Source organism: Lolium perenne, chromosome 4 (genome assembly GCF_019359855.2).
Source record: "Lolium perenne isolate Kyuss_39 chromosome 4, Kyuss_2.0, whole genome shotgun sequence".
Taxonomy (NCBI): domain Eukaryota; kingdom Viridiplantae; phylum Streptophyta; class Magnoliopsida; order Poales; family Poaceae; genus Lolium; species Lolium perenne.
Window position 1 is genome coordinate 181,059,734 of NC_067247.2, and position 10,799 is coordinate 181,070,532.

Genomic DNA, 10,799 nt, shown 5'->3' on the forward strand with positions numbered 1-10,799 from the left:
CGCGCGGCCGTTCAGCCGACTCCGGGCACGTCGGCAACCCTCTGCTCCATCAGCGTCCCGTCCTCCGACCTCAGCTCCAGCGTTGCCGCCTCCTTCGGGATTTGTGTTGGGACGTGGTGAAGCACCTACGGGCGCCAGTGCGCAGTCTCCTCCGACGGACCCACTAGCACTTCGTATCATTGTAAGTACTCCATCCCTTCCAAATCGGTTTGTAGATCCGAGTGATGTCAATGTAGATTAGATTGATGTCAATGTAGATCCGATTGACGTCGATGTTTTGCACCATTGTTTGGTAGTCGCTACACAAAAAAGATACAAATTTGATGCAAAAGATACCCAAAAAATGTTGAGAATGTTTTTTTTTTTGGAAGGGAGGGAGCATAAAGAAATTCGCTGCCCGCTCGGCTTCCATTTCCGTCGTCCTCGCACGCGTCGTCTTCCCCGGCCTCCCCTCCCTCCTTCCGCCATCCAACCCCTGGTTTAAACCTCCAACCCCGTCGCCATGGCGCCCCAGCCGCCTCTCCACCCTCTCAACGCCTTCGATAGCTTCAGGGGCCTCCCTCCCGGCGTCGGTGAACCGAGCCGATTCTCCTCCAACCCTACCTTCGACCTGGCTTTCCTCATGGCGGCATTCAAAGGAGATCTCCGTCGAGTCAAGCGTACGTACCGTACGCCTGCGTTTCCTTCTTCATTTCGTGTCACCGGTGTTTCTGTGCTGATTAATTTTGACGCCGATCCGTTTCGTTTCAGAGGCGGCGAGGGCTATGGGCAGGGGCGCGGAAGGCCGCCGCCTCGCTGAGAAGATGGGGTCGGTCATGGACGGCTCCGGCATGCGCCTGATTCACATCGCCGCCCTCGGCGGGAGCCTGCCCGTGTGCCGCTACCTGCTCGAGGACCTCGGATTGGACGTTGATGTCGATGGCCCGTCCGGTGCGCGCGTCACCTTAAATGCCTCTCCTTTCCTTATAAAAGTTGCTTATTTCCATGAGCAGAATCATCCTAGCTTTGATTGTACACTCGAGCGGTAGGTTGTCTGACCGAGGTTGGTTGTTTCGTCTGATGGGCTAATTAAGTTTCTGGCCTTCTCCCCTTGGTATCCCTGCAGGCGAAACAGCTATTGAGGCTGCTATAGCCCGTGAAAATGTTGAATTGGTGCGTTTGTTTCTTGATCAAGGTGCTGACACAGAGAAGCTCGACAAAAAAGAGTGTACTCTTCTCCATTTCGCCACCAAAGTAGGTATGGTCGATCTCTGCGCTCAACTATCCATCACACATACTCATCTTTCTTTAGTGCTCTTCTTATCTTGTATACTGCGTGAGGCCCAATATATCAGTGAGACATGGAATTATTTCTATGATGCATTCGCTACAGTGGCAAACATCTGAAGAAAGGGAGTAAAGTGCATGCTGTATGTGAAAGTTCTTTTTTTTCCTCCCCTATAGGCATCATATTGCGCAGAAAAAAGAACTAGCAGGCCTTGTATATTTCCATGACATTGTTAATTTAGCTTAGCCAAGCCCTGAAGTTCAGACACGGCCTTGTGTCCAAATTCTGTGTACTCCGTCAGTTCCCAAGCCATGATTATTTGACTTTGTATTTCGTGGGCTAGCTTTAGGTCCTGCTGCTAATATACATATGTATACCCAGCTCCTTGTTGTAAGCGGCTTAACATATATTCTATGTTACATGGTACGGGGATACGAATACGGAGATACGGATACGGCGATACGGGAAAACGGCTTTTTCTCAAAATAGCCTTACGGGGATACGGCAAGTATATGTATAAATACATTAAAAATCAGCACCAATAAATAATATATTAAAAAAATGAGAAAATCGATATAAATGAAGTTAAGCTAGCATAGTCTTTTCAAGTCTGCTGACAGCGACTAGGCAGGAGAAGTCCAGCCGAGTAAGTTTTAACCATCGATTTAGGCTTTCGTTGGGTTGTGGATCGAGTGGTAGCAGCCCTGGACGTATTCCTTCGGTATCCCCTGCGTATCCCAGCCGTTTTCTCACCTTTTTCTTTGTTTTTTAATTCGAAAAGTGAGATATTTGGGGATACGAGTATCCCATGTGTATCCTTGGGTATCCCCGTTCTGGTGCAGTATCCTGCACCGATACGGCACTTCTATGCTGTATCCCTGCATCATAGCATATATTAGGTAGGTTGATGTTAACAAAATCACCACATAGACAAGGAGCTACAACAAAAGTATCTATAGTCAACTCACGATATATCCCATATTTTGTACCCAGGAAACTATGAAATAGTAAAGCTCTTACTGTCCAAAGGAGCTCGCGTAAATGCAATAAATCTGGGTGGGACAGCACTGCACGTTGCTGCTTCTGATGGGCGGGATGATATTGTGAAGATTTTGTTGGACCACGGTGCGTATGTAAGCATCGCCCTCATCTTCTCCTCTTGATGAACTGGCTTTCTATTTAGAACATTAGCATCTTATATGATTGTTCTCATATCCAGCAACTCCTATTTTTTGTGCTTGAACGTTAATGCACAACTTCTGTTGGGTTCTAGCTTTAGACATTGATTTGCTGTGCTGTAAACTCATTCTTTTGATCTTCTTTCCTTGAATATGCATTTTTTTTGGAGTGGTGACAAATTTCCAGATGGGTCAGAAGGATTCATCACCTTTTCATATATATGACAAAAGAGTCTAATCCGTTTATTGACAATGTTTCTGTATGTTAAATATGTTATTTCTTATTTTTGACAAAAGCTCTTACTCACAGTGACAATGTTATATCTACACCCCTCCCTTCCTTTTTTTTTTTATATGTTGACTAGTTATATGGGATTTCTAATTCGTTCATGTGATCATGTCTGAACAGCATAATATAGCTTTGAGTGGTACTGATTATACAGCTCTTGTGCTTGCTACTATCGAACGCTCAATGAAATGTGTTAAGCTCCTGCTTGAGGTATGTCAACTCATTCTTCATTCATCAACTTGTGGGTTACTGTCATAATTTGGAAAGAGAGTATTTAATGAATTTCTGTAACTTTCATAAGGTGATCATGACTGCCCATATGAAGCATATAAGTATATAACCCTTCTTTATATTGTTAGGCCGGTGCTGATGTAGATGGTATTGGTAAAGAGACACCCTTAATGATCGCGGCCACTGCTGGCTCAACTGACATCCTTAAGTGCTTGGTTCTGGCTGGTGCAGATGCTAATGTTACTGACACTGTAAGTTATTTTTCTTGCTGCTACGTGGATAACGTCATACATACCTAACACAGCATATTCTGGTTGTTTTTCCATCTTCAAATGTAAACTTTGAAACAGATATCTTGATGAATTTGCTTATTTATCTGATCTATTTTGTGTATTTTTGGGCTGTGCAGATTTATCTTCGTGCACTACATTAGAAATCTGGTTTCTTACTAGAAAGAGCAAAGCTACATTTTAAATCCAAACCCTATACCATTCGGTTATTTCAAGAGATGTGTGAGTATGTGACGGTTCTAGGCTATCTGCTAGATAGGAACAACTTACCTTGGAGCTCCAACTTTGACTTAGAATCTGCAAACTACTTTGTTGGATTGGTGTGTATGTAGAAGACAGTTTTGAGAAAAAAATGAAACTGAAATTGCAAATATAGAGATAGTTAGTTCTTATCTGCTTCATCCCGGAAGCTATCAGGATAGTATTGTCATGTAATAATTGTGTATAGTAACGGTGTTGTTCTCGAGTGCTGGTTGACTGATCTTAGACAGCAGGCCAATGTTCTGTGTGCTTATTGCCACTACAAGACAATATTCCACTTATTTATCCTGATCTCTAGGATATATTTATGTTTGTACCATGTCTGCTCAATGTTTGTCTAAATACCTTGTATATTCCCGTCGTATTCCAAATACTAAGTGAAATTAATCTTGCTTGTTGTTTTGGCAGTATGGACGCACTCCTATAGAAATTGTTGCACTTTCTGGTAGGCGTGAGGATGTCGAAATTCTATTTCCATTCACTTCACGTTTGTCTAATGTGCGTGACTGGAGTGTCGATGGAGTTATTGGGCATGTAATATCAGCGCCTCCAGTGAAGGTATGTTATAGAACATTACCATATTTGTTTATATTAATTGTTGGAGTGTGCATGCTAGGCATGAGATTTCCCTAGTTTGGGGTTTCTGCTATTCATCATTGTAACTTGAAAAGAGTGGTTGAAGCCATACATTTCACTTTCTAATAATTAATCACAATTACTGGCTACGAATTTGATTCATTGGGAATGCCAATCATGCCAGTTGTCTTGCTGCAGTGTTAGCTATGGGCTAGTGGTGTGAAAATATGTCACATGTAGTGAACGCTAATTCATTTGGGAGCAATAAGGTTTAGTTGAAAGAATTTTAAATATTTATCTGTTATGTTGAACTTGCCAGCTCGATAGCCCTCATCACCTGAGTTTTCTATGGCACACGCATGTAAAGTCTTTCACCGTTTATTGTCATGCCCATGTGTAGTAGAAGATGACAGTTGTGCGTTGTGAACTCTTTTATTTTTTTTGTAAATATTAATCTAACCAGGATTAACCAGTATTGGTTTAGAACCAATTTGGGCCAGGATGAGCATGTAAGGATTAACAGGAAATAGTGTGCAATGAATTGGACAAGAGAAATAACACTATGATAAGAATTGGTCTTTGTTTGGATGGTTACCAACCTTTTCAGATGCCAATTCTTTTTTTCAGCTCTAGTTCATTTTCTAGCCAATGTTGGCCAACCCATGGGCAAGCGAAACCTCAACCAATTTTTTGGCTACACAAACTTTTGGTAGGGCAAACTTGGGCACAAACTGAACATATCCATGGTCTGGTTCTTTTAGAGGTGGGCTATCCCTTGCCGACTAAAGCCTTTATTGTTTTTGTTGTGGATTTTGTAGAGGATGCAAGGTGTGGTAATCAGTAATATTGATTAATAGAACTTCAAAATTGTGTGAATCTGAAACAAACTATATTACCAGCTTGTATCAGTGATGTTGATTGCTATGACATTAGAAACGTGAGGAAATGAAACAAAATTGATCAATTATGTCAACTGTTGAGAGTGACCCCTACTTATTTTATCAGGAAACAGTAGGTTTAATATTTATTTAACTTTAATATCCATGGTACTTCATAGATGCTAGAACTATTGTTTTAATTCAGGTAGAGATTAATTCTATACTGTTTACTGAGCATGTGGGGGCAAGGGATTACGTATTTGATTCAATATTTCAGGAAGCTATGCTTGCTAGTGCTAAATCTAAAGCACACAAGGCGTTCAAGAATGGGAATTATCTTGTTGCAACAAAAATTTATGATGAGGTATGTTTTTTGCCTCTTGTTTGTTGAAGTATGGACATATTGACTGTTCACAACAGTTTAAGGACCTATAATGCCTTTAGTCCAGTTTGTTATTTTCCTTCGCGGAATGTTGCAGATGTAGTAATGTTGTGGCGTGGATAGAGCTAAGACCTTTCTGTTATGCTGCTATTTCTGTAATCTCTTATAATGCAATTATGTTATTGATGACAGAATTGGATTAGTGCCAGGGCGAGTCAACACTACCATTGCATACAATTCATCGTTGTGAACATAGCCCAGGCAGCAGCACATTCGTGTAGGGGTAGGATGAGATCAATACCAGCTGCTGGTCTGCAAGCCATCCAGGAAGAAGCTGACACCAAAAATAATATATTAATGGTTTTGGAGTTGGTTTAGAGATAGTCTGTTGAATTCTGAAGTAGATTCCATATGTGCAAGTAGTCTATCAGGCATCCTTGTCCAGATTGATTCTGTTAGGTGAGTCATGTCAATGTAGGAGTTTCATCAGTCAGAAGTAGTACAAGAGTCCTTATAAATGGATTCCTATGTGCATTGTTTCAAAGAAGATACACTAGTCTAAAAAATACAGTATCTAAGCTAGTCTATATATATCCCTCTTCTCCACAAACCCCGCTGTTTCGCCATCTTTTGTTGGTTACCCTGATATGAATTCAGGCTCACATTATTGGCTGGACGACCTTGAAATGATTCTTATCTGTAATTCTTTAGATTATGCAAAATCAATGAACAATCTATGTTAGTTTTACGCATGTTCTAGACAATCTTGCCAAGTCCAGGGGGAATGCAGTTAATATGATTATCTTGCTCACTGCTTGCAATGACATGTGAATTAAGTTATCTTCTAGGTTGTTCAATTGTAAATGGTAGGCTGGGTGCTCCTTGCCGTTTCTAAGAATGTTGGAAGACTAGTATAAGAATCATAAGGGAGTTCACTCTTCGAGAGGCTTTGCTAAACACACGCAATTATAATATACTTTGTGACTATTTTGTCTATTCGAAAATCCACTGATTTTGTATTTTCTGTACCTCCGTATTGGTTGGCTGTTCATCAATGGATTCATATTTTGTGCATCCAGGGAAGGTTATGACTTGCAGGATCAGTTATCCTCTGGCATGCTTATACAAGTTAATGCTGTCATGGAGGACTTGTGCTTACTGCATAGATCTTATGAAGTTTGAAATAGTTTAGTGATTCTCCCAGCACATCAGATCCATGCTGGCAAATCTAAAACATCGTGTTAATCTTCTGTCTTATTGTAGGCAATGGTACTTGACCCTGGTAATGCGTCCTTGCTTTCAAATAGGAGCCTATGTTGGCTTCGCTTTGGTGATGCGAGGAAGGCCTTGAGTGATGCTCAACTTTGCAGGATGATGCGACCTGGCTGGCCAAAGGCCTACTATCGTGAAGGAACTGCCCTGATGTTACTGAAGGTGGGATAGGATGCTTAGATCAGTTTCATATTTTCTGCAGGAACACAAGTTCTGCCTTTTCTTTGGCAAATCCATTTGATTTACCTACTTACCTCTGATCTTCAGGACTATGAAAAGGCTTGTGGTGCATTTCTTGAAGGTGTTAAATTGGAGCCATGGAACACAGAGATTGAAGAAGGCCTACGGTATGGCGCTTGCCCCTTTTGGCTACATTCAAGTCTAGTGTCTAGTGATAATTCCTTGACCATGATCTTTCTCGTAGAACAGCCTATAGTCAACATACTTACAGCTCGAATTGAAATATGCAGAGAGGCCTTGGAATCCTTGAAGACATCTGGCAGTAGCACTGGAAAAGATTTGCTGGATCAGCACCAGCTAGTAGGCACTGTAAACTAGCACAATTTTGAAGTGCCCTGTTTTGCTGTCCCTTAGAGCGTGACTGAAGGCTTTGAACGAGAAGTAGGTTATGATAATTGTTAAGACGACCTTTTGCTAATCATCATCAACTGAATCGTTAGAATCTGTGTAGGCGTGTAGCCCCTTCGCTTCACTGGATGCTGTGATTCAGATTTTCGGGGCAAATGCTGTTTCATATGCAGAGTACTTTTTGATGGCTTCGTTGGTACAAAAAAAAGTTCTCACATGGGCAGCTCCGGGTGAGCATATTGTCAGATTGAACAATTTTAAGCATGTCATCAGATTATATTGATTTTCTGTTCCTCGTTTTGGCCTGTGTGAAGCCAAATATCCCGTTGTACTTCTGCTGGAACTGGTACGTGCAAAGTGCAATGTGGTCTTATACATGCCTTAAGTCCTTGGAATATTTTCCTTGTTTAAACTCTTGTGATAAAATTATGGGCTACCTAATGGTGGTTGCTCATAACATTTGTAATGTAGATTTTCAACTTTCACCAGGGTTTGACCGCGACACCAAGGTTTTAATCCAAAATGCGCCAATAGTGACGGTGGCCTTCTGATACATGAACACAAAATTGATCAAGAATATTTTATTTTCAAAAAATGGGGAAGCCTCGGCGTCTGCATGGATTGATACATATAGCATTTTTTTTATTTCAACTAATCATGAAATCAACTAGCAGCAGCGTTTGTTTCCTTTGTACCATTCCATTTGGATCACAAGTTCACAACTGACATGAATGTACTTCCACCGCATAGGATGGTGTTTAATGTTCTTGTTTTATTACAATTCGGTGTATCGAAGACTAAATTAAGCAAAATGCAGAATCTCTCATCTTTGCTTTGCACGTGTTCATCCACCAAGTTATGTCATGTTTTTTCCTTGACACAAGTAATGGGTTCTGTCATTATCATGATATATAATCCACCTACATATTTGCTCATTGCACATCGAAGATACACAAGAACCAAGAAGAAGCACCAAAAGAAGTTTAAGACGTCGCATTACTATTTTATTAGTACGTACAGACATGCATGGTTATGTGCGTACTCGCTGTTGCCGGCTTCCCACAAAATCAGTACTGGTTTAGGATGCTTGCAGCAACATTGTCTTAGCCGGCAAAATTATAATAATCGAATTGGCCTGAAAATACAGTATCCTAGTACGTTCCAAAATAAATAAAAAACCTAATTAAACTGACCAAACAAACGACCAAGTACGGAATCATCACTTCATCGTAACCAAAACATACTTCGCATCCATCTCAGCTACGACTGAAGAAGTGCGACCGCACGGCCGGCACGTACGAGAAGGATACTGTGGCGCAATGGCGCCCGGCGGCAGCGCGGCCGTGTCGGAGGTGCTGACATGGCGTTTCGCTCGGCAGGTGTTGGCAGGCCGGTGGTTCATGGCGTTGGCGTGCCTAATGATCCTGTCGGCGTCGGGGGCGACGTACGCCTTCGGCATCTACTCGACAGCGCTCAAGTCGTCGCTGGGCTACGACCAGCGCACGCTCAACACGCTCGCCTTCTTCAAGGACCTCGGCAGCAACGTCGGCATCATCGCGGGCCTCCTCAACGAAGTCGCGCCGACTCCGGCCGTGCTGGCTGTGGGCGCAGTCATGAACCTCGCCGGCTACCTCATGGTCTACCTCGCCATCGCGGGCCGCACCGCGCGCCCGCCGCTCTGGCTCATGTGCGCCTACATCTGCGCGGGGGCGAACTCGCAGTCCTTCGCCGGCACCGGCGCGCTCGTCACCTGCGTCAAGAGTTTCCCGGGGAGCGGCCGCGGCATCGTCCTCGGCCTGCTAAAGGGCTACGTCGGACTCAGCGGCGCAATCATCACGCAGCTCTACCTCGCCATCTACGGCGCTGACGATGCCAAGTCGATCGTGCTGCTCATAGCCTGGCTCCCCGCTGCCGTCTCCGTCGTATTCCTCCCCATCGTCCGCGTCATGCCGTCACCGCGAAGGGACGAGCACGACGGCGCCTTCTTCCGCTTTCTCTACATTTCAGTCGCGCTCGCCTCGTACATCCTCGTCATGATCGTCATTCAGAAGCAGACCAGCTTCTCGCACGCCGCCTACGCCGCGTCGGCCACCGCGCTGCTCCTCCTGCTCATCCTTCCCCTGCTTACCGTCGTCGTCCGGCAGGAGTACTGCCGGTTCAAGAAGGGGGAGCTCCAGGAAGAAGAGTCCCTGCCCGGACCGCCGACGACATCGGTGACCGTCGATAAGCCAATCGCTTCCCTGCAGGTGACAGAGCATCGGCCGCCGACGGCGTCTTATTCTTGCCCGGGCTCTTGCTTGAAGGACATGTCCAACCCGCCAGCGTACGGGAAGGACTACACCATCCCGCAGGCGCTTGTGAGCGTCGACATGCTGGTGCTGTTCCTGACCACCATCTGCGGCGTCGGGGGGACGCTGACGGCGATCGACAACCTGGGCCAGATCGGGCAGTCGCTGGGATACCCGGCGCAAAGCGTCAACACCTTCGTCTCCCTCGTCAGCGTCTGGAACTACGCCGGCCGGGTCACGGCCGGGTTCGCGTCGGAGGCCCTGCTGGCGCGGCACGGGCTCCCGCGGCCGCTCGCGCTCACGCTGGTGCTCCTCCTCTCCTGCGCCGGACACCTCCTCATCGCGTTAGCCGTGCCGCGCTCGCTCTACGCCGCCTCTATCATCGTCGGCTTCTGCTTCAGCGCGCAGTGGCCGCTGCTCTACGCCATCATCTCCGAGGTGTTCGGGCTCAAGTACTACGCCACGCTCTACAACCTCGGCGCAGCAGCCAGCCCCGTAGGCGCCTACGTGCTTAACGTGCGCGTCGCCGGGCGGCTCTACGACGCGGAGGCCGCGAGGCAGCGCCGGCACGGCCTAGACGGCGAGAGCAGGACGTGCATGGGCGCGGCGTGCTTCAGGGAATCGTTTCTCATCATAACGGCCGTGACCGTGGCCGGCGCGATCGTGTCGCTGGTGCTGGTGTGGAGGACGTGGAGCTTCTACAAGGGAGACATCTACGCCAAATTCAGGGTCGACGTCGTAGCTGCCGAGCAGCGGCCGGGGGAGTCGGAGCCAAAAGTTGTAAGCAGGAGAGACAGGACGAACTAGTGCCTCGGTTTCACTTGGTCGACGACCAATGCAATGAATGAGAAAATCATAGTGCTACTAACTACTAACTAGAGAAACCGAGCTATATGGCTAAGGGCATCTCCAACCGGGCGACCCAAACCGCGCCCGCTCGTCCGGATGGGTCGACCCGGACAAAAAACGCGGCCCAGCGCGCGGATCCAGTCCTAAAACGGATGGCCGCGGCGTCCGGGATGACCCAAACCTGGCCCAAATCTGGGACGAGTTTGCGTGATCGCGGACGCCGAATGCTGGCCGCTCGCGTCCTCCCCTTGTCCACCCCTGGCTCGCCTGTCTGCCTCCGAAAACACAAACCCCTCGCACACATTAATAAGGCTCTTGGATCGCAAAAGAGAACGCGACCACGACCAGCTCTTCACCGACTACTTCCAACCCAAGGCATTGTTCATGCCGGCCATGTTTCGCCGGCGTTTTCGGATGTCCAGGCCGTTGTTCCGCCGGATAATGGATGGC

The 10,799-nt window shown here is 46.0% G+C and overlaps 2 protein-coding genes across 2 annotated transcripts; both read left to right on the top strand.

The window, feature by feature from the left end:
• The first annotated feature begins 457 nt into the window (after positions 1-457).
• On the top strand, positions 458-7,500 carry LOC127294478 (uncharacterized). Its single transcript, XM_051324308.2, has 11 exons — positions 458-659; positions 751-930; positions 1,106-1,237; positions 2,261-2,400; positions 2,855-2,944; positions 3,094-3,216; positions 3,925-4,074; positions 5,248-5,334; positions 6,616-6,786; positions 6,892-6,971; positions 7,095-7,500. Exons 1-11 carry the CDS (start codon positions 503-505, stop codon positions 7,180-7,182), a joined length of 1,398 nt encoding a protein of 465 aa, XP_051180268.1. The 5' UTR covers positions 458-502; the 3' UTR covers positions 7,183-7,500.
• A 1,052-nt stretch (positions 7,501-8,552) lies between these two features.
• Positions 8,553-10,307, top strand: LOC127347365 (protein NUCLEAR FUSION DEFECTIVE 4-like). Its single transcript, XM_051373557.2, has one exon. It carries the CDS (start codon positions 8,613-8,615, stop codon positions 10,305-10,307), a length of 1,695 nt encoding a protein of 564 aa, XP_051229517.1. The 5' UTR covers positions 8,553-8,612.
• Positions 10,308-10,799: the final 492 nt, after the last annotated feature.

Coding starts and splice junctions, on each gene's coding strand:
- LOC127347365 (XM_051373557.2), top strand. CDS start 8,613: ATGGCGTTGGCGTGCCTAATGATCCTGTCGGCGTCGGGGGCGACGTAC.
- LOC127294478 (XM_051324308.2), top strand. CDS start 503: ATGGCGCCCCAGCCGCCTCTCCACCCTCTCAACGCCTTCGATAGCTTC. Junction 2,401..2,854: donor TGTTGGACCACGGTGCGTAT/GTAAGCATCGCC, acceptor ATGTCTGAACAG/CATAATATAGCTTTGAGTGG. Junction 2,945..3,093: donor GTGTTAAGCTCCTGCTTGAG/GTATGTCAACTC, acceptor TTATATTGTTAG/GCCGGTGCTGATGTAGATGG.